Source organism: Orcinus orca, chromosome 12, assembly GCF_937001465.1.
Source record: "Orcinus orca chromosome 12, mOrcOrc1.1, whole genome shotgun sequence".
Lineage (NCBI taxonomy): Eukaryota > Metazoa > Chordata > Mammalia > Artiodactyla > Delphinidae > Orcinus > Orcinus orca.
Window position 1 is genome coordinate 40644689 of NC_064570.1, and position 21133 is coordinate 40665821.

Below are 21133 nucleotides of genomic sequence, written 5' to 3' on the forward strand. Positions count from 1 at the left end.
AGGGCTTAAGTCTACCATTTTATTATTTGTTTTCTGTTTGTTTCAGTTGTTGTGTTTTCTTATCTTCTAGTAGGTTATTGGAACGTATTTTAGGATTCCATCTTGATTTATTTATAGTTTTCGAGTATATAATTTTGTGTAGTTTTCCTAGCGGTTGCTCTAGGTTCTACATATTGTACATACATACACAACTGATCACACTTTAGTGATATCAACAATTTACCGCTTCAAGTGTAGAAACCTACTTCTATTTATGCCTCTTTATCCCAACTACTGTTTAAACATAATTGTCTTAAGTATTTCTCTCTACATATATTTAGTACCAGATCACTTGGCATTATACCTTTTGCTTCAACCATCAGATATGATTTACAAAACTCATGAGAAGTAAGTCTATTAAATTTATCTCTATTTTTATTTATTCTGATATTCTTTCATTTTGAAAGTTTCAGACCTTCTTTTACCATCTTTCTATTTAAAGAATTTCTTTTAGTCATTCTTGAATGTAGGTCTGCTAGCAACAAATTCTCTTAGGTTTCCTTCATGTGAAAATATCTTTATTTCCCTCCAGTTTTGAAGGATATTCTTCCAGGATATAGAATTCACTGATGACATTTATTTTCTTTCAGTACTTGAAAAAATGTTATGCCACTTCCTTTTGGCCTCCATAGTATCAGATGATATATCCACTGTTATCCAAATTGGTGTTTCCGTATAAGTAATATGTTGTTCTCTCAAGCTGCTTTCAAGACTTTTTAATGTCTTTAGTTTTTAGAAGTTCAAATATGGTGCATCTTGGCATGTATTTCTTTGGGTTTATCCAATCCTGGTTTCACTCAGCTTCTTATATCCATAAGCTTATGTCTTTTACTAAATTTGGAAAATTTCAGCCTTTATTTCTTTAACTAATTTTTCAGGTTCAATCTCTAATCTCTTTCTGTGAATCTTATGATAAAATGTTAGCTTTATTGTTATTTATTTATTTTCCCTGACATTCTGTTGTTATTGTTCTTGTTGTCAGTCTATTTTCTCTCTATCATTCAGATTGGGTGATTTCTACTGATTTGCACTTAGGATCCCTGATTCTACTCTCTGTCATCTCCACTCTACTATCAAGGTGACCTAGTGAGTTTTTATTTTGGTTATTATATTTGTCAGTTCTATAATTTCCATTTGGTTCCTTCTAATAATTGCTATTTCTTATCTAGACTTTCTATTTTTTTTCATTTTCTTTAAAAATTCATAACTGCTTCTTGAAGCATTTTTATTATGGCTGCTTAAAATCCTTGTTAAATAATTCCAACATCTGATCAATTTCAGTGTTGGTGTCCACAGATTTTCTTTTCTCATTCATTTGTTATTTTCTTGGTTCTTGGTATGATGAGTAATTTTCTGTTATACCCTGAACATTTTGCATATTATATTATGAGAATCTGGGTCCTATTGAATCTTTTTTCAGTAGGCAGTCCCCCTTTTTAGGTATAGTGTGAGGGTCGGGTGGGTGTATATGATCAACTTCTCTCTGGGCTCTTCCAACGTCATGCCAGCAAAAGTGTAGCACTGCCTTGCACTGCTTTGTTGGCTCTGAAGGAGCTTTTAAGATCACCTCCCGGATAGACCTAGAGTCTGTCATATAGAGTGAAGTCAGTCAGAAAGAAAAAGACAAATACCGTATGCTAACACATATATATGGAATCTAAGAAGAAAAAAAAAATGTCATGAAGAACCTAGGGGTAAGACAGGAATAAAGACACAGACCTACTGGAGAACGGACTTGAGGATATGGGGAGGGGGAAGGGTGAGCTGTGAAAGGGCGAGAGAGAGGCATGGACATATACACACTAACAAACGTAAGGTAGATAGCTAGTGGGAAGCAGCTGCATGGCACAGGGATATCGGCTCAGTGCTTTGTGACCGCCTGGAGGGGTGGGATAAGGAGGGTGGGAGGGAGGGAGACACAACAGGGAAGAGATATGGGAACATATGTATATGTATAACTGATTCACTTTGTTATAAAGCAGAAACTAACACACCATTGTAAAGCAATTATACCCCAACAAAGATGTTAAAAGAAAAAAATCACCTCCCCTCTGGACTTCACTGCCACTAGAGACAGAGTAAACAGAGGGCTGACTCATACTTCTCTGTTGCTACACGGTGGGGTCAGAAACTCAGCTCCACACAGGGCCCCACTGACACTAAGGGAGAGGATGAGAACAGAGTGCCAACTAGCACTGCCTGCCACCACATTTACCTCATAATGCCTTGTGGGGGTGGAGGCTCAGCTCCCCACCAGGCTCTGCTGACATAAGATGACATCACACTACCTCATTAAATCTTGTTGCTGCTGAGTAGGGTTCAGCTCACTCACTAGACCCTGCCAACACCAGCCTGAGAGGGGGAATCAGAGTGTCATATACTTCTACCAGGTAAGGAATATAAGAGCCACTTCCTGCAGGCAGCCTCACTCATACTACCTGGGCAGGAGAATCAAAGGACTATCTACTTCTGCCTGATGGGGAATGGAAGATCAACTACCCCCTCCATCTTGCCAATAATACACCAGCAGGGGAATCAGATAAGTGCTGCCTGCTTCTGCCAGGCAGAGATGGAAGAACAGCTTCCAGCTAGGTCCCACCAACAGCTCACAGTGGGGGAATCAGAGCATGCTGCCTACCTCCTCAGGACAGAGGGTAGGAAGAGATAGTGGAAGCATGAAAGGCAGGAAGGTGATTTTTCTACTGGTGTTTGGCCAGAGTAAGGTGGGTATTGCCGAAACAATTTTCTATTGTTAAAACACACTTTTTCAGTACTTTGCCTAAAGGGAAAAATTTCCTTGGAGCCTTTTTATTTTATTATTATTATTTTTTTGTCTGTGTGTTTGACCGTTCTGTGTTGGAGGCCTCTGAAATACTCTGTCTGAGATATATGGGAAGCAATGAGGAAATCCAGAGAAGTCACCACTGTGTCATTCCTAAAGTTCTGAGGTCCTTAGGTTGCCGACCTTATTTTCACCTTTCAGTTTTCCTATGCTTGTTGTATTATATCCAGAGATTTTTAGTTGTAAGAAGGAAAATCTGGGAGGAATGATGGGGCTACTTCATTTCAGGTGAAACAGAAACACTGCCTCTTGGCAGAACCAGGAACATGCCCTTCAATTTATATATATATTTTTATTGAGGATTAATTAATATACCATATAATTCACTCATTTAAAGCACATAATTAATGGTTTTTAGTATATTCACAGAGATGGGCAACTATCACCACAGTCAATTTCAGAACATTTTCATCACCCCAAAAAGAAATCCCATAGGCACTAGTAGTCACTCTTCATTTCTCCCCAACCTCCCCAGTCCCAGGGAACCACTAATCTACTTTCTCTCTAAATATTTGTCTTTTCTGGACAAATGTTTGTCTATTCCATTTTATATGAATGGAATAATATAAAGTCAGTCTTTAGTGACTGATTTCTTTCACTTCACGTAATGTTTACAAGGTTCATCCATGGTGTAGCATGTATCAGTACTTCATTCCCCTTTATGTCTAAATAACATTCCATTGTTTGGATATATTATATTTTGTTTATCCATTCATCAGTTGAAAGACATTTGGGTTGTTTCCATTTGGGGGTTATTATTAATAATGCTGCTATGAATATATGTGTATAGGTTTTCATTTCTCTAGGGAGTACACCTCGAAGTAGATGTGCAGGGTCTTTATCATAACTCTATGTTTATTCTTTTGGGGAACTGCCAAATTGTTTTCCAGAGTAGCTGCACCATTTTACATTCCCACCAGTGTTATATGAAAGCTCCAGTTTCTCTACTTTCTCTCTAACATTCGTTATCTGTCTTTTTTAGTATAGCCATCCTAGTATATATGGTTTTGATATTCATCTCCCTAATGACTATGCCAACTGAAAAAAATGGCACAACCTAAAAGTTGAGAATTATGTTTTATTTGGTGAACAAAACGGAGGATTTAAGCCCGGGATTCAGCCTCTCAGATAGCTCTGAGAGATTGCTACAAAGAGGTAAGGGAGGAGCCAGGATATATAGAAGTTTTTGCAACAAAGACCAGGTAGTTGGAACTTCAAAACATTACTGTTAACTAAAGAAAACCAGATATCTCAAGGAATTTGGCACTCTTCTACGTATAGGAAGATGTAAGAGTTGAACTCATTCCTTTGATATGTACCATAGCTATCTAGGACCAGTATCTTGTTCTTTTCCCATCCTGAGTCCCCTCAGGGTGTACCACTGGGGGTGGCTGCAGTGGTCGAGGGCTTGGCAGCTGGCAGCTGGTTTGTCTCCATCCTGAGTTCCCTCAGGGCTCACCATCTGGGTGGCTATAATGTGATGGCTTGATGGCTGCAACATCCTTTGTTTACTGATATGGCAGGCAACATTTTTTATTCACAGCTAATAATACTGAGAATATTTTTATGTGCTTATTGGTAATCTGTATATCTTCTTTGGAGAGATGTCTGTTCAGGTCTTTTGTCCATTTTTTTAAATTGTGTTAAATTGTCTTTTTATAAATTGAATTGTAAGACTTTACATATTCTACAGGCAAGTTCTTTATCAGATATATGAAACATGATTCTATGAGTTCTCTTTTTACTTTCTTAATAGAATCCTTTGAACCACAAAGGTTTTTAATTTTGATGAAGTCCAACCTTTCTTCAATTTTTAAAAATCAAGTAGAATTATAATTAAATCAAGTAGAATTTTTTCCTTCAGTAGTATATACACTATATATTCGCTTGTCTATCTTTATTTGTATTATTTATTGAGTAGGTACCTAGAAAACTTTAAGACATCCTTTAAAATGTTTCTGGGCCATCCTTTAAGCTCTTTAAAGAGCACCTATTGGGGATTAAGCTTGCATGACTATTATATCAATACATGGTCTGTGTGGGCTTTTTATTTTATTATTTTATTTGCTTTTGTCTTTTCCTCCTAACAGTTTTAGGAATATCCCCAAATACCTACAAAATTTTTGGTCTACATGTATAACTTTGTCATGAATGTAAAATTCAACTGTCATATGTGGCAGAGGAGAAAAAAGGTGGAGAAATGTATTAATCAGGGTTCTTCAGAGAAAAAAAGCCAACAGGATATATATTGAAATATAAGAGAGTGCCAATGTCTGAAGGGAGGAGACGAGGATGTCTCAGATCAAGCAAAGACAGTGAATATACCCTTCCTCTGCCTTTTTGTTCTATTCGGGCTCTCAAGGGACTTACGTGATGCCCACCCAAATTGGTGAGAGCTATCTTCTTTACTCAGTCTACTGAGTGAGCTCTATCTTCTTTACTCAGTCTACTGATTCAAATGCTAATCTCTTCCGGAGACACCGTCACAGACACATGCACAGATAATTGTTTACCAGCCATCTGGGCATCCCCGTCAAGTTGACACAAAAAATTCACTATTACAAAAAACTTGTGTATAGTCATCATAGTTGTTTGTATTTAGGAAAGGACCAAAATCTTGACACGGAAGTCACACTCTGCCTGAGCTAGATCTGGAGTTCAAAGAAGTCTCCAAGGAATTTTCTGTAGGTGTCCTGGATGCCACCTTGTGCATGGTATGAGGCCTCAGCTACAATCTTCCCATGAATCATGGAGAGCTACCAAACCATGCAGTATTAACAGCTCTGTGTAACAACAGAGATAATAGATTCTGAAAACAGTAAAAGAAGGTGATCAATATTCTATTATGTTTCATGGTGTTTGATTTTCAAGAAAAATAAATGCCAACTAAACTGCTTTAAAATGAGATGCACTCAAGGGAAAAAAGCCTAAAGCTTGGACCCAAAAATCATTTCCTAAAACAATTTTATAGGGGCATAAAATTCCAACATTATAGCATAATGTGTAATACTATTTTATAGTGTAGAGTATTAGCTTAGACATACACTTTGTTCAGTAATAGCTTATTGAATATATAGGATGTGTGAAGACAATAATAAAATCATGAACATTGTAAAACATAGATTTGAAGGTGCATGCAGTCCCTCACCCTGAGATTTTACAAGCATAGTATTTTAGAATGGCTTGCCTAGAGTTTTGTAATTTATTGATCAGGGATTAAATAAACTACAAAATAAACTAACTGAGTTCAAAGAATGTAAATCTTATTTGAAATGTAATGTGCCTAGTATCCTGGGATTGCAATTACTACTATATATTATAGAACAAATTATGTATAAATATTCTCCCAGTATATTCCCTAGAAATATGTTTTTCAATTTCTTAAAACTCTCCCCACACATTGTTTGGCTGACCAATTAACTAGCACTTACTATCTACTTTAGAGATGTTAAAAGAATAAGAAGTAGCAAATGAGTAGTTTGAATATGGGCTTCTTAGAAAGGAACAGCTCATGAAATTCTAAAGGTATAAATGAGGCAGAGGATGTATATTCTTTAGCCAGTGACCTTTGGAGCAAAGGAACGGAGGGCAGTAGCAGTGGCCTAAAAATTGTACATAGGACCCTGGCATCATTCTTTTATAAAAATCATTTTTTTTTACAATTTATAAAAAAAATCCATTATAGAAATTTTAAAATAACAGCAGATTATTACACTTATAGATATATATAGTTTATATATAAAAATAAAATCATAATCTTATGTCTGGGTATATATTACTATCAAGTGGCTTTCCAAACTGTTTTCAGTGTATGTAATATTAATTATATAGAAAGTATATAATACATTTCACAGAATGGCCCCATGACATTGTCACCTTGGCCCCAAGTGGCATTCAGCTCATCTCTGAGCAGCAGCTATAGTCCCTCCCATCTTAGATACCAACACAACTTCAAGCTGTCATTCCCTGGCCTTGCAGGACTATTAGTAAAGATGTCACTGTGAAAAAAGGAAGAGTTATAAATGCCAAGAAGGGCTGAGCTATAGGTCTTGAAATACCAGCAGTTTCAGTTTTAATAAGTGAGATTTACGAATCCCAAGTATACAAAGATATAACTTCCTTTATATTGTGTTTTATTGAATTTAAGACACCATCATTTGTAAGATGCACTGTTATTTTACGTACCATTAGGAAAGAAAAATCACTGCAAACTAAACTGTGATATGTCATGGTTTGTGAGCTGCATCTCAGTTTCAGATATGTTAAAATGTGAAAAAAAATGTGTGTCTTGGAATCAGTGAACTAGGGTATTTCTATAATTGTACTTAACTCTCAACCCCCATTTTTATTGATAACAGAAACACTGATCTTTCCAGTTCAAAGTAAACTCTGTCTTTTCTGGATTTTACTCAATCTCATTTGGGCAAACATTCAGTCAATTCAGAATTCTCCTGGAGATAGTTCAGAGGGGAGGTCCTGCTTATTTAATTTCAAGGGGTTAAACCATCTTAGCCTCAGTCCTCCTCAGGCCATAGTAGCCTCAGCTGGGATGTATCACAATCTGTTTTGGACATCAGTGGCCCTTCCATGACCTTTGTTCTCCTGGTCCATGCATTCTCTGCCCAGCATGACTGAACTGCAGGATGCCTCCAAGTCCTCCAGCCCTTTTGGTTATCACTCAAGAAGCTCAGGCACTGCCAGCTGACGTCCCCACCCTACAGTCAGATGCAGGACGCAGCTGCGTATACATCTCTCTCAACTAGGGCCATGTTTCTGCTCTGGCTCCATCCTGGACTCACAGCTTCTTGGGAAGACTTGTAGTTTGTCCTGATTACAACCTGGGTGAAAATGTTTAGATCCCTCTTCTTAATAGAGGCCTCAAACTTTTCTTAGATTCTATTATTCCCTCCAACACAGAGAACTCCAACCTGGGAATAAGCCAGGGATATACCCCTTTCTCAGGGATTCACAACAACTACTTTTATTCTCCTCTTTTCTCAACTTCACTCCTTCCCTCAATCAACTGAGTGTATCTTTACTCCCAAGGGCAGAAAAATCTGACCAAGTATTCAGACTAAACAATTATTTGTGCCAGAATCATGGCTTTTGATGACATGTGTCAGGTGTCTTCTTAGAAGTTCGAATGGCAAGAATTTGACTTTTTCTTATTCTGGTTAATCCCTCTCCCTTAAGGCAGCTCATATGGAAATCTAGGGAGAAAGGAGCAAGGGAGCTGAGCAGTGGGAACAAGGAGAAGAAATCTTAGGGAACATGTCAAAATACAATGCCACCAACAGTGATTCTGTGATACCTGGCCATATTCTTCCTAAAACACCTGAAGGAATTAAGCCTCTGCTTTCTGAGTATGCAAAATTTAACCATATCTTGGGTTAAATTTGCTGGGCAGGTACTTTTCGAAGGAAGTTGTAGGGCTAGCAAAGCATTAGACATTACTTCAATGGTGTGCTCCAATTCCAACTTCAATGGTGTGCTCCAATTCCAAAGATCTGAGCTATTGGGTGTAACAATTGAGATAAACTCCAATGTATTTTAGGAGTTATTCCACTATTGCCCGTGACAGGCAATGGAACTATATGTAACAACTCTACAGTACATGTCTTAAGAACTACTGTGCTCCTTCTGAGAAAATCCAGGTTGCAGCATATAGCCCACAGAATTGACTCCGCAGAACCCCTAAGCCATCTCTATTGCACTAGGAAAACCAACTTCGCAGAGTTTGAGATTGTAGTGAATTGATGACAAAAACGGCCTCAATTCTCTACTCTTTTCTTTATCCATAACTTTGCTACATGACTTTGAATTTTCTCACAAGAAATGAAATCTGTTTCCCCACTCCTGGTATCTAGACTGGCCTTATGATTTGATGTGGCCGATAGAAAGGGCAGAAGTGTCAGTGGGCCACTTCTGAGCCCAGACTTCCAAAGCTCTTACATATTTCTACTTTCTCTCTCTTAGAACTCTGTCCAGTACCATGAGAACAATCCTATGCTAGTCTGCCAGATAATGAGTTGCCCCCATCAACCAAAAGCAACCAAACATCCTATTTCAGGCAACCCCAGCCATTCTGAGCGACTCACACCCTTGAGCAAACCCAGCTAAGATCAAATCTGCCAAGCTGACCCATAGGCTCAGGAACAATAATGAAGTGCTTATAGCTTTTAGTGCTACCTTTAGGGGTGGTTTATTATTCAGCATCTCTATAGAAGTTAATACCTAGGAGGGGATGCTGCCTTAATAAAAAGTAAGACATATACCATTGGATTTGGGACTTGGTAAGAAGCAGAGCCTGAAAAACAAATAGCAAACTATTGGCAAATTTGGAAAAATGGTGATGAAATTATACTGGCGAATGAAACTATGGTGACCTATGTTACAGAGTAGCAACACAGTTGACAAAACAGTTGTCTGGCTTAATGGAAGATGTAAAACATATCCAATGAACATTTGGATTTGACTGAGGAAGTCTCCAGGCAAAATGTTTAAAGTGTTTTAGCTGCATGTGATATGACACTGGAAGGGAAAAAAAGATAAGATAAAGAAATAACCAACCAGTTTGAAAGCAGAATTTGGAGGAAATATCATATGAACCATAACATAGTGAGTTGGAAAGTAAAACTGTTTCTCATCACCTGTTTCCTTAGCCTGAGGAAAAAAGTGAAATCAAGTGTTAAAGTCTGTGAAAGAATTAGGTGGTTCCTAATAGATCCTCTAACTTAAAAAAAAAGAACTGATCAGAATTTTCAGAGTTGGTTCTACAGAAGTCGTCCCAAAGTAGCACCAAGTCTAGAGAAAGTGGAATGTTTGGGTTTTGTCCAATGTAGTGAAATTTTATTCAATTCGTAGACATATCAGAAAGTTGTGAAAACACCACTAGCCTGGATTAAAAGGAATAGACTGTTCAAACTGTAAAGAGGTCTTGGCCTTCAGCTTGCTGTAGAAGGAAGCAGGCTACAAAAGTGAATCTGCTAGCCAAAATGAGCTGTTTCTTCAGAGGTAGTCAGGGGGTGATGGGTAAGGAAGGATGAACAAGTAGAGCAAAAAGTGATGAAAAAGGGTGGACTGCAGTGCTACTCATAAGAAGCAGCAGAGACAAAGCGGCTGAGAGGACACTCCCAGGGAGAAGAACCCAGGTCTAATCAAGCAACATCCCCAGCCTCCAGGGGAGGAAGACCTGGCAGCATGTTTCCAGCTGGAATTCAGAACTTCTGCAAACCACTGACAGCTATGTACTTCCCGTTCTTCTCTTATTTAACAGGAGTGTTGTCTGCGGTTATCTTGTTGCTATCTCTGTGTTAGGTATGTAGGAGGTAGTTAACTTGTCATTTCAGTTCATAGGTTTCTGTATCAAAAGGAGCTACATCTAATGAACCATATTTGAATCTGATTTAGATCTTTAAACTGTGGAATTCAAGTTTGATGCCATGATTGACTAAAGCTTTTGGGGACCTGGGGATGAGGAGGCAGAAGGGTGTTTTACTAGAATGGCCCCAATTCTCTCCCCAACCTCTTTTATCCACACCCTTTGCAATGTGACTTTGCAGCTCCTCCCATCAAGAAGTGGATTCTATTTTCCCTGTTGAGTTGATCCTGCCAAAGAATTGTGGCAGAAGTGATGGCATGCCAATCTTGAACCTAGACCTCAAGACATCATACAAATCTCTCTCTCTCTCTTTCCCTCTGTCCTTCCCTAGCTACTATAACAACCTAGGCTAGTCCACTGGAGGGACAGGTGGCCTAGTTATCGTTCTCACTGTAGACAGTAGCCAACTAGCTCCCAAACATTTCAGGGAGGAACAGATGCACCTACTGACAGCAGATTCATGAGTGAGCTTAGCTAAGATCAGCCAAGTCTGGCCTAGCTCGGAAAAATCATCCAACCAACTTACAAACTTCATGACCAATAACAAAATACCCATTGTTTAAATCATTAAGTTTCAGATGGATTGTTGCACAGCAACAGTTAACTGATACAGCATGATACTCCACCAGGAGGATCATAAGGAAAATGTTGTCAATATTTTTCTATCAATTCTGAGACATACCTTATATCTTTCTAAAAAAATTACTTTTCTATTATCCATAGTCAGTTTCTGTTGTTTGCATCTAAACCTTTAATTTTTAAACTAATCATTCATAGATTATAGACAATGAATATTTTATAAAGTTGAAATACATACTTTAAAAATTATGACATTAATATTATATATACATAAAAAGAGAGAGAAAGAAATGTTTGGAAGGATTTTGGGGAGGTGGTATGTCTTCTAAAAAAAGATTTATGTGTAATTTAATAATTCCATCACTTAGTTTTTCTTCAGTAAAATTCAATTTTCAAAATTATATCTTCAACTTTTAATTTTAAAATCATATGCATAACCAGTTCTTTCTTTCTAAAATTATATCTATCATTCCATATATATTGATAGAGAGATCTGAGAGCTATGTGTGTGTGTATCAGGATTTGTGGTTATTGTGCTTACAATATGTTAAACAAACAAGTGACTCCAGTCAGTCTATTCAAAGATCAATCAGTTCGGGTAAGACAAAGTTTCTCAAACTTTCTCTCTGACCAAATACACTGATTGATCTATTGAATTAAATCAACATAATGAAACCTATAACTCTATGAAACTCAGGATTAATCATATCAAAAATATTCACTGATGGAAAAACTCTAATAAAACTAAAGGACATATGCCCTCATATTTTCCAAACCTTGGGGAGGAGAAACAAAGCACAGCATAATGTGATCCTTTTTTCACTTCCTGTAGGACCAACATTTTTTAATCCACTCATTCTTCATGAGCATCATCTTATGATGATCCCAAAGAAGATATAGAGCAACACTAATTGTGGGAGATCAGATTTTCATTGAACAATTCTCAGTAGGAATCTTGTAACTGATTCCAGGGAACAAAATCAGAAATTCAGAGAAAATCCCTAAAATATTAGTCTTTGTTTTTTTCTAAAACAATGTAGTTTAGGATAGATAATCAATCATTTTCTTAGGATATGTAGGAAACATAGAACTCTGGATTACTATCAAATCAAAATCGTCTTCTGAGTTTTTTTTAAGTTACAATTTACATTTACTTATTTCCTCTTCAGGTAGGTCATGCTTCACAGTTTACAGGCAAAAATAAGGTCACCCTACCAATCTCAAAACTCTGTTTTATCTGTATTTACTTACAATAGTGTAGGAACTCTTCTTTTTCCCCGAATTTCATACTAATCTATCTAGGAGTCCCTTAGGTACTATCTCTGTACATCTGACCTAGTGTTCTCTGTTACTATGTGGCTGGCAATCAACATTTCCATCTTTTGTTGTGCTATCTCACTGCTATACTGGTACTTAGGCCACAGATGCCCATTAGCAACATACAAGCAGAAGCAGATATACTGACAGTGTAGCCAGGAAGAGTCAGGGAGATTGAAGATGTCTTCATTGTGGTTGCTAGTTTGGGCTATCCTGGCATCCTATGCCCTCCTGATGGTGCCATTTCTCCCTTGTCTCCATCACTGCTGCTGAAACCAATGACAGTGATGATATGTTTTCAAAGATCAAAAGAGATTTTCATTAAATGGTATTTTTAGTTTTTACTTTTAGCTTTTATTATTCGCTCACTCTTATTTTAGGTTTCCACCCTAGAGCCCAGCCTGGGAGCTGACTGCTCAACTGGAGGCACCACACCCAGAATAACACTTTTTATTTGACTTTAACTAAGGCAATGTGCCTCAAATCTCTTCTGTTATGATGGCCCTTCCAGGAAGCAACATAATTCCTCATATACATAACCCCCTGATAAGACCCTCAACTATCCAGGCACACACAGGCAGGCTATATAATTCAAGAATAAAATATAGCTTGGGCTCTAGTAGGGTCTCCTCCATTTTCATTACAAAGCAAGTGAAAACAACAAAAACCCAACAACTATGGCATTGAGTTGCTTTCTATTTAGTTGAAGTAGGTTTTTCTATGTGTCAATACAGGCAAATGTCCTGTAAACTTTACTGTTCATAATAAAGCTCATCTATCATGAGTTTATCATGTTCCAAACACTACAAAGTGCTTTATAAAGAGCATCCCATTTATCACCTTTTCAAATGAGAAGATTCAGGTTTAGAGAAATATTTAGTAACTTGACCAAAGTCAAGAGTTAATCCAGGCCTGCTTGATGCCAAAACTCTTTGTTCTTAATCACTGTGATCTAAAGCAGCAAGGGACATCTCCTACAGAAAGAATGGGATTTTGAACATGAAAACCACTGATTTTCTTTCATTTAATGAGCAATTATTACATTCTTATTTATCCTTTAATCTATGCTAGACACTTGGAAGGCAACAAGCAAGATGGCCTACGCCTTCATGAAGCTTACATTCAATTTTTTTTTCTCCCATTCTTCTTGACAGATAATCCAAGACCAACAAATGCAACTTCAGTAGAAGGGAAGTACAAGAATTCAGACTATCCTCGAAAGGTAATGAAGCATTTGAGAAATATATACTTCTTAGACTTTCCTGGAAGCTACAGAATAAACCAAGGATCAGCATCAACATGCATGAGCTTTGTTTGGTGAAAGGTGCAACACGGAAATGCATCTGAGTTACAATTTAGCATAGTCCTGAAGAAACTCAGTCCTTTTGTTAGTAAAAATGTCTAACTTAGATCAATTAATATACAGAGCCATCTACAGAATGATGACTTCACAGTGCAATTCCAAAATGAATCCATTTCTGCAATATCTTCTCTGCCAGCTAATGAATTTAGAATATACTATTTGCAAAAACAAAAATACTATCTTTAAAGTAAATCAGGCCTCAGGGAATCTCTGGTTTATAGTTGATATATTTCCCAAATACTAAAATTTCTTAAACTCGCATTTGAAAGAACTAAAAGAAAAAGTCAATGCTCTTTCTCCCCTCCAGAAATATTGGATATTCCCTTCAATTACTGACAAACTATATAATATCTTAAAGAGTAACTATATGTGCCAACTGGGACTTGGAGGGAGGGAGGGGAATTCATTTATGTGATCTGCAAAATAAAGTAAAAAACTTTAACCACATTGATTCAGCAAGATTTTCAAGAACAATAACAAAAAGGAGAGTTTCCTTGACTTGTTTTGTACTTCAAGAGAACCATTCACTACATTAGAAATAGGAGGGAATTCCTTGCTGGCCCAAAAGACACAGAACCTGTATTTCATCTTCTTCCAGTTGAAAAAACTGTTCTGTAACAATATTATGTCTAAAATTAGAATGAATGAAAGAGTAGAGAATTGAATTAATTTATATGGAGGAGTAAAGTCTGTCATGCAATCAAGTGAGATTGGCTAAGTGCCTTACCATAGGTAAAAAAGAGAGCAAGCAGCAATGCAGAAAAGACCCCATAGATTATTCTACATTTTTATAGCTTAAGTATGAGTCCCTTCTGAAGAAAGGACTTTAGTTTCATGTAAGGAAAGAATGTCAAGATTTATTTTCTTCCTACCAGTTCAGTATACAGCAGGCATTTAGCCTCCATGGTACACTCTGAAGGACTGATCAAATCTCACCGTCACACCCATCCCCCATGTGTCTGAAATTCCACTATTAGCAGTTCAGTCCTTTGGATCTGGTAGGATTTTGATTTTGAATGCACCATGGTCTTTTGTGGCCTAACCTGTATAATTGCTTTTGGCATTTGTGAATTTCTCTTTAATTTCTCTTCTGTATAGAACTTTGCACGTGTTTGAATTAGCACTTAAATGATCAATTAAGGTAGAGTGCAAACATGATTTTAAAAATTAGTTATGAAAGTACAGGGAAAGGTCTTAGATTTTGAATAGAAAATAAGCTAACGTGCAAGGTCATGATATCTATCCCTCCCATTTCAAAGATATGAAACTATTCCATTTTTAATTACATAACCTTCAGGAAATAATCTAGACATCCTATTTTGATACCTAAACCAATGATCAACAGCCATCACAGACAGGCAATTTCTCATCTAAAGGATAAGAAGTTTTCATTTGGAAGCCTAAGTCTACATCTCTTCAGTACAATTTAAACATTGTGAGCATTCACTAAGGACCAGCCACTATGCTAGGCACATCAGAGAACGTAAGATCAGACATGGGCCCTGCCCTCAAGGGAACCCGCATCTTCTGAAGGAGAGAGATACAAATTCAAGCAGTTCTAGAGCCGGGCAGACTGTGACAAACGCCATCAGGAGAAGTATAAACAAAATATTAGTAATTAGTAGAGAAGGTCAGAGATACATATCACCTTAAAATTGGGGCAGTGGAAAGATCTTTTAGAAAAGGTGAAATCTGCTGAAAAATCTAGTTTGTGCCAAAACAAGACAGGAATAAATAAGACAATGCCTGCATTTATGAAAACTCTCAGGCTATCAGAACAGGCCTTGAAAGTACTACAGCAGACCAACATGGGAGAGTGATGGTGTGAACAAATTACAGTACCATGGAAGAGAAGAATGTGGAAGGTTTGCCTTTCTACAAGGGTTGGGGAGGGGTCTGCCTTGAAATGGAAGTAAGTTTTGTAAGGTCGGGTCGGATCTTAACAAACGGCACCGCGAAACAGAGGAAAGCTACAAGTGAGCTTTATTAGGGAGCGCTCCCGGGCGAGGTTCACTGGTCCGAGAGAAAGGGGCCAGAGAAGTCGCACCCAGGGCGAGGGTTGGGCAAGATTTTATAGGGTAAGAAGGGAAAGGGGTGTGGTGAATCTGGGAGGGCGCAGGGTATTCCTTATTTGGTGGTCTTTTCGGGTATCCTGGGGGACCGTTAGTCCCGCCCCTCGAAAGGCGGGAAGGCTGGGCTGGGTTCAAAGTCCCCAGGTCAGTTCCTGGAACTGGGTAGTCCAGAATGTCTCCAGGTCAGTTTCTGGAACTGGGTGGTCCGGAGAATTTCGGTCTGATGCAACCTGTGAATCTGATTGTGTTCCCCTGCCTCGGGCCAGTTGGCCTTACAAGTTTCACGAGCTAATGAAGGGGAATGAAGGACATTCCAGGCAGCAGAGTATCACATATTTGAGGAACGGCTCTATAATAAGGGTGTAAGTTTCACAAGGGTAGATGAGAACGGGGATTTCAAAGACAAGGGGATAAACAGCAGTTCATTATTGTCTACAAAAGAAAGCTTTGTAATTGGAAGACAACTGTTGACTCAAATTTGAATTTTGTTCTTCCTGGATTTTATTTTCTAATTCTTTCATTGCTGCCCTGGCTGAGCTCTCTCATGTTCCATAAATTCATCTTGAGGTTGAAATTCACATTTCCCTCTATACTAAGAGCCTGGCCACTCATGGCCTCCCAAATTCAATACACAATATATATATCAGTATATTTCAAGTCTATTCTCTACTTGACAAAGGCAGAGGGACTTCTCTGTCTACAAAGGTCATATGGTTTTACCTTGCACAAGTAGGTAATTAGTCTATCTCTTCTATTTTTAAGGCATTCTTACCATTGTTCTAAATAGCCCAGACTGGAGCATGTCCCCACAGGCCACCACCACAGTTTGTGTTATCAGGCCAAGTTATAAGATAATCACCATAGCACTTCTGTTGAAACTTTTCTCCTTCCTCCCCACAATTCCTCAGAATGGGTACTCATTGTTTCTTACTCATTGTTTCTTTCAGGTTTTGTTTTGTTATTTTAAGTGCTTGTGTTTTGCCCTTGCTCAAGAAAGCATCTGCTCCATAAGCTATTCATCAGAAACCTGTGGTTCAAGAAGTTGCAAAGACCTTCCCCGGATTACTGTTATCTCCCTTCTACATGAGGGTCAGTCTCCCCCAGGAGGCACCAAGTTACCGTTTCTGGCCTCTGGCCCACCAGGTAGTAACACCTCTGCTTGGAGGCCAGGAACAGCTGGCAGTACCTAGGATTAGGCAATAAGTAGTTTCCACAACCGGCACTCTGAAAGCAATGCAATTACTTGCTATTTATCCTTGCCTTTACCGTAATGCTGTTTTAACTGTACATGGTTCTAGCTTATGGCTACTTTCCAAGAAAGTCACTGTCTTGCTTGTCCATTTATTTATTCACTTAACAAATCCTGAGACCACAAAAAAGAAAGATATAAAGAAAACAGATATAACACCATTTAGTGGGGGAAACATGCAATATCAATACATATATAAATATATCATATAATGATATGTAATAACTATATATCATGTTAGGCGGCAAATGCACCAATGGAAAAATAAGCAGGATAAACAGACCGAGAGTAATGGGAAGTGTTATTTTAGATAGCGTGACCAAGGAAGGCCTCTCTAACGTGGTGATATGTGGGCAGAAACCTGAATGAAGTGAACAGGATGAATATCCAGGGAAAGAGCACCATAGGCAGAGAGAACTCCATGCGCAAGGGCCATGAGGTGGAGCATGAATGTGTGATCCAAGAACAGCAGGGAGTCAATGGAATTGGAGTATGAAGAGCAAGTGGAAGGACATGAGGTCAGAGACTGGCCAGGAGCCAAATCCTGAAGGGCCTGTAGGCTTTGGGAACAAATTTGCGTTTTACGCTGTAAGTGTGATGAGAAGGCAGTGCCCACCCCACATCCCCCCGGGTCTGAGGGAGATACAGGAATCACAATGACTGCAAAGTCCAGACGTGCCATTTACTACGACAGGGAAAAGCAGGTAGGGCCTGAGGTGGGGAAGGAAATGAAGATCGGTGAGTGCCTATTCCACATTACGGGGTGATTATTGGCTCTTTATACACTTGAATCTTCAGAGTTTTCTTCCCAAATCTGCATGTACAATCAACTTCCAATTATTTTGGTCAAGGGAGGCAAGTAACAAGAAGGACAATGGAAAACTTATTTACATTTTATGCAGAGCTGATTTCTGACACCATTTTGAAGTAGGCAAAGTTTATGAAGTTTCCCAGCCTTTGAGTTCATCTCTTCCACACCCCACCCCAAACTTCCTGCTCCACATTGCCCCAGATTTCTTCTAAAGACATGTAGTATCCTCGTTTTCTGTTGTGTGTGTGTGTGTCTGTGTGTGTCTGTGTGTGTGTGTATGTTTCTGTCTCTTTCCACCTCTCTTTCTTTCTGCCCCCACTCATCACCACCCATGTGACTATGGAAAGGATCAGGTATCAGTCATTTACATCTTAGGATGAATTGAACCCCACATATATCTCCCTGCAGTATTTGCCCTTTATACCTTGTCTCTAATTATATGCTGAATATTCCCCTTAAGGGAATGTCTATTTAATTCTCCTCTTAAAAAGCACTGATATGTTTAGACACCTACAGATTTCACCTAGATGTAAGACAGGATATAAAAATAAGAGTGATCCAACACAGTATATACCAGGGATGCTTCTTAAATGCCCTCTACTTCCCCAAGAAAGAAGGCAAAAAGGTTTAAAAATAAAGCAGTCTACTGGGTAAAGAACAGTTATCTCTTAACTACTGCTATGATGAATGTAATGTGTAAATAACAAAATATTGTCTGAAGTGTTGGGATGAAGGTTAATTGTCCAAACTGATCATCAGAACAAATGCCCCTAAGGCAAGTACCTGGAACAGACCAGTAAAGCCAGGAGCTACCAGGGATCCAGGAACATGACTCCAGGGAGCAACAGATCTGGAAAGAGTGCAAAAATATCAGAAAGAATTTCTAAGAGGAGAAGCCACTAACACCACAGCTGTGGTTAGTTTTTCAGTTTCATGTTCATATATGTGGGCACAGTGTCTTAAATGCCCCAGGGCCAAGGGAAGATCAATACCCATTGCTAAATCATATTTACCTTAAGTTAAATGCTTCTAAAAGAGTAAGTTCTTTGAATTCTAACTTTATGGCTGATTTTTTCATCAAATTATTCATAAATATAATTAAAAAATGAAAGAACTATAGGTAGAATACTATTAATTTTTTGTTTCATTGAAGTATAGTCGATTTACAATGTGTTAGTTTCAGGTGTACATCAGAGTGATTCAGAGATATATATATATTCTTTTTCAGTTTCTTTTCCCTTATAGGTTATTATAAAATATTGAGTATAGTACCCTGTGCTATACAGCAGGTCCTTGTTTTTCATCTATTTTATATATAGTAGTGTGTTTATGTTAATCCCAACCTCCTAATTTATCCCTCCCCACAGAATACTATTAATTTTTATCTGTATCTATTAGTTGATACTCCTTTCAATATTACTATCCTGTTACCTTTTAGGTGAAAGTGAACAGGCCTGGGCCGAGCAGGCGGAGACAGGCGACCTGCTGGCTGGGGAGGTGCAAGCCAGGCTGCAGCGCTCCTGCCTGGCCATGGCAGCATCACCCCTGAAAGTGTGCATCGTGGGCTCGGGGAACTGGGGCTCAGCTGTTGCAAAAATAATTGGTAATAATGTCAAGAAACTTGAGAAGTTTGCCTCCGTGGTCAAGATGTGGGTCTTTGAAGAAACAGTTAATGGGAGAAAACTGACAGACATCATAAATAATGACCATGAAAATGTAAAATATCTCCCTGGACACAAGCTGCCAGAAAATGTGGTTGCTATCCCGAACCTCAGTGAGACTGTGTGGGATGCAGACCTGCTGGTGTTTGTCATCCCCCACCAGTTCATTCACAGGATCTGTGACGAGATCTCTGGGAAAGTGCCCAAGGGCGCGCTGGGCATCAGCCTCATCAAGGGCATAGAGGAGGGTCCCGAGGGGTTGAAGCTCATTTCCGACATCATCCGAGAGAAGATGGGCATTGACATCAGTGTGCTCATGGGAGCCAACACTGCCAGTGAGGTGGCTGCTGGGAAGTTCTGTGAGACCACCATCGGCAGCAAGGTAACAGAGAATGGCCTTCTCTTCAAAGAACTTCTGCAGACTCCAAATTTTCGAATTACGGTGGTTGATGATGCAGACACTGTTGAACTTTGTGGTGCCCTGAAGAACATTGTGGCTGTGGGAGCTGGGTTCTGCGACGGCCTCCGCTGGGGCGACAACACCAAAGCTGCCGTCATCCGCCTGGGGCTCATGGAAATGATCGCCTTCACCAGGATCTTCTGCAAGGGCCAGGTGTCCATGGCCACCTTTCTGGAGAGCTGCGGCATAGCCGACCTGATCACCACCTGCTATGGGGGTCGGAACCGCAAGGTAGCAGAGGCCTTTGCCAGGGCCGGAAGGACCATTGAAGAATTGGAGAGGGAGATGCTGAATGGGCAGAAGCTGCAAGGACCTCAGACTTCCGCTGAGGTGTACCGCATCCTCAAACAGAAGGGGCTGCTGGACAAGTTTCCACTGTTCACTGCAGTGTACCAGATCTGCTACGAAGGTAGGCCTGTTCAGGAGATGTTGTCTTGTCTCCAGAGCCATCCAGAGCATATATAAAGTGAATTATGCAACATGTCAGGGAAAGGCCTGCCCTTCCGATCAATCATTTGGATTCAGTGGAAACTGGGACTTGCCAACAAGATGTTTGCAGCATCATAACCCCATCATGGATACTATGAATTTTTACACGCTCATTTTTGAATTGTGAGATGAAGTTCATTGGCTAAGATGTTACTGGGCAACAACTAGATGCACATATGTGAACGTGTGAGCGTGTGTTCCTTTCTCATTTTGTGGATGTTGCTATCAACCAAAATTAAAGGCCCTTCTTAAAAATTACTTTTGAAATTTTCCCACTGTGGTAGCTTATAAGATTGGAACTATCGCAGCTAAAAGTTTTGGATCTAATTCATATGTATCTCAGTGAAGGTATTTTTTTTCTCATTCTCTTGAGGTTAAAATTTAACCAGCATTAACATGGTAGAGTGGCAGAGTGAGTGGGTTCAAAGATCAACATACTGTAACTTCTAAATACTATCTCAGAGCCAGCATAATTAACTACTTCGATCATGGGTTGATTTATTATTTTAAACAATTACATATTTTTAATAGGTAATCCACTTATATATATTCCTCTTACTACAGTTTTCTGCATTTTTAGCCTCTTTTCTCTTCATTAGCTACCAGAATGTACTTTCATAAAGGCTCAGCAGTAGCAGAAGACAGAAAACTCATCTGGGATTTTCCTGCTGTGACTGAAACCTTCTTCTGATTAATGACACTTGTATGATGCTTTTTGTCAGGTAGTACTTTTGTGCAAACATTTCCTTTGAGCCTCACAGATCCCCTGAAAGGGGGCCGCTATTATTCATCATTTAAGATGCAGTCACTATGCCTGGTTGCCTGGTGAGTAGGGGCAGAGCCAGAGTCAAGCCCAGTGGTCCTCCCCCT

General features: G+C 39.0%; 1 protein-coding gene across 4 annotated transcripts; it reads left to right on the forward strand.

Annotated features, from left to right (window-relative positions):
* Nucleotides 1-357: 357 nt before the first annotated feature.
* LOC101277550 (glycerol-3-phosphate dehydrogenase 1-like protein) lies at nucleotides 358-20585 on the forward strand. Of its 4 annotated transcripts, XM_049695533.1 has the most exons (5): nucleotides 2376-2429; nucleotides 13313-13380; nucleotides 16541-16682; nucleotides 17153-17360; nucleotides 19092-20579. In XM_049695533.1, the coding sequence occupies exon 5, from the start codon at nucleotides 19184-19186 to the stop codon at nucleotides 20237-20239; it is 1056 nt and encodes a 351-aa protein (XP_049551490.1). In that variant the 5' UTR covers nucleotides 2376-2429; nucleotides 13313-13380; nucleotides 16541-16682; nucleotides 17153-17360; nucleotides 19092-19183; the 3' UTR covers nucleotides 20240-20579. The 4 variants fall into 4 exon arrangements, with proteins under 4 accessions (XP_049551488.1, XP_049551489.1, XP_049551490.1 ...); XM_049695531.1 differs by lacking the exons at nucleotides 2376-2429; nucleotides 17153-17360 and adding an exon at nucleotides 358-387 and having other exon boundaries at nucleotides 16541-16736; nucleotides 19092-20585; XM_049695532.1 differs by lacking the exons at nucleotides 2376-2429; nucleotides 17153-17360 and adding an exon at nucleotides 358-387 and having other exon boundaries at nucleotides 19092-20585.
* The last annotated feature ends 548 nt before the right edge of the window (nucleotides 20586-21133 follow it).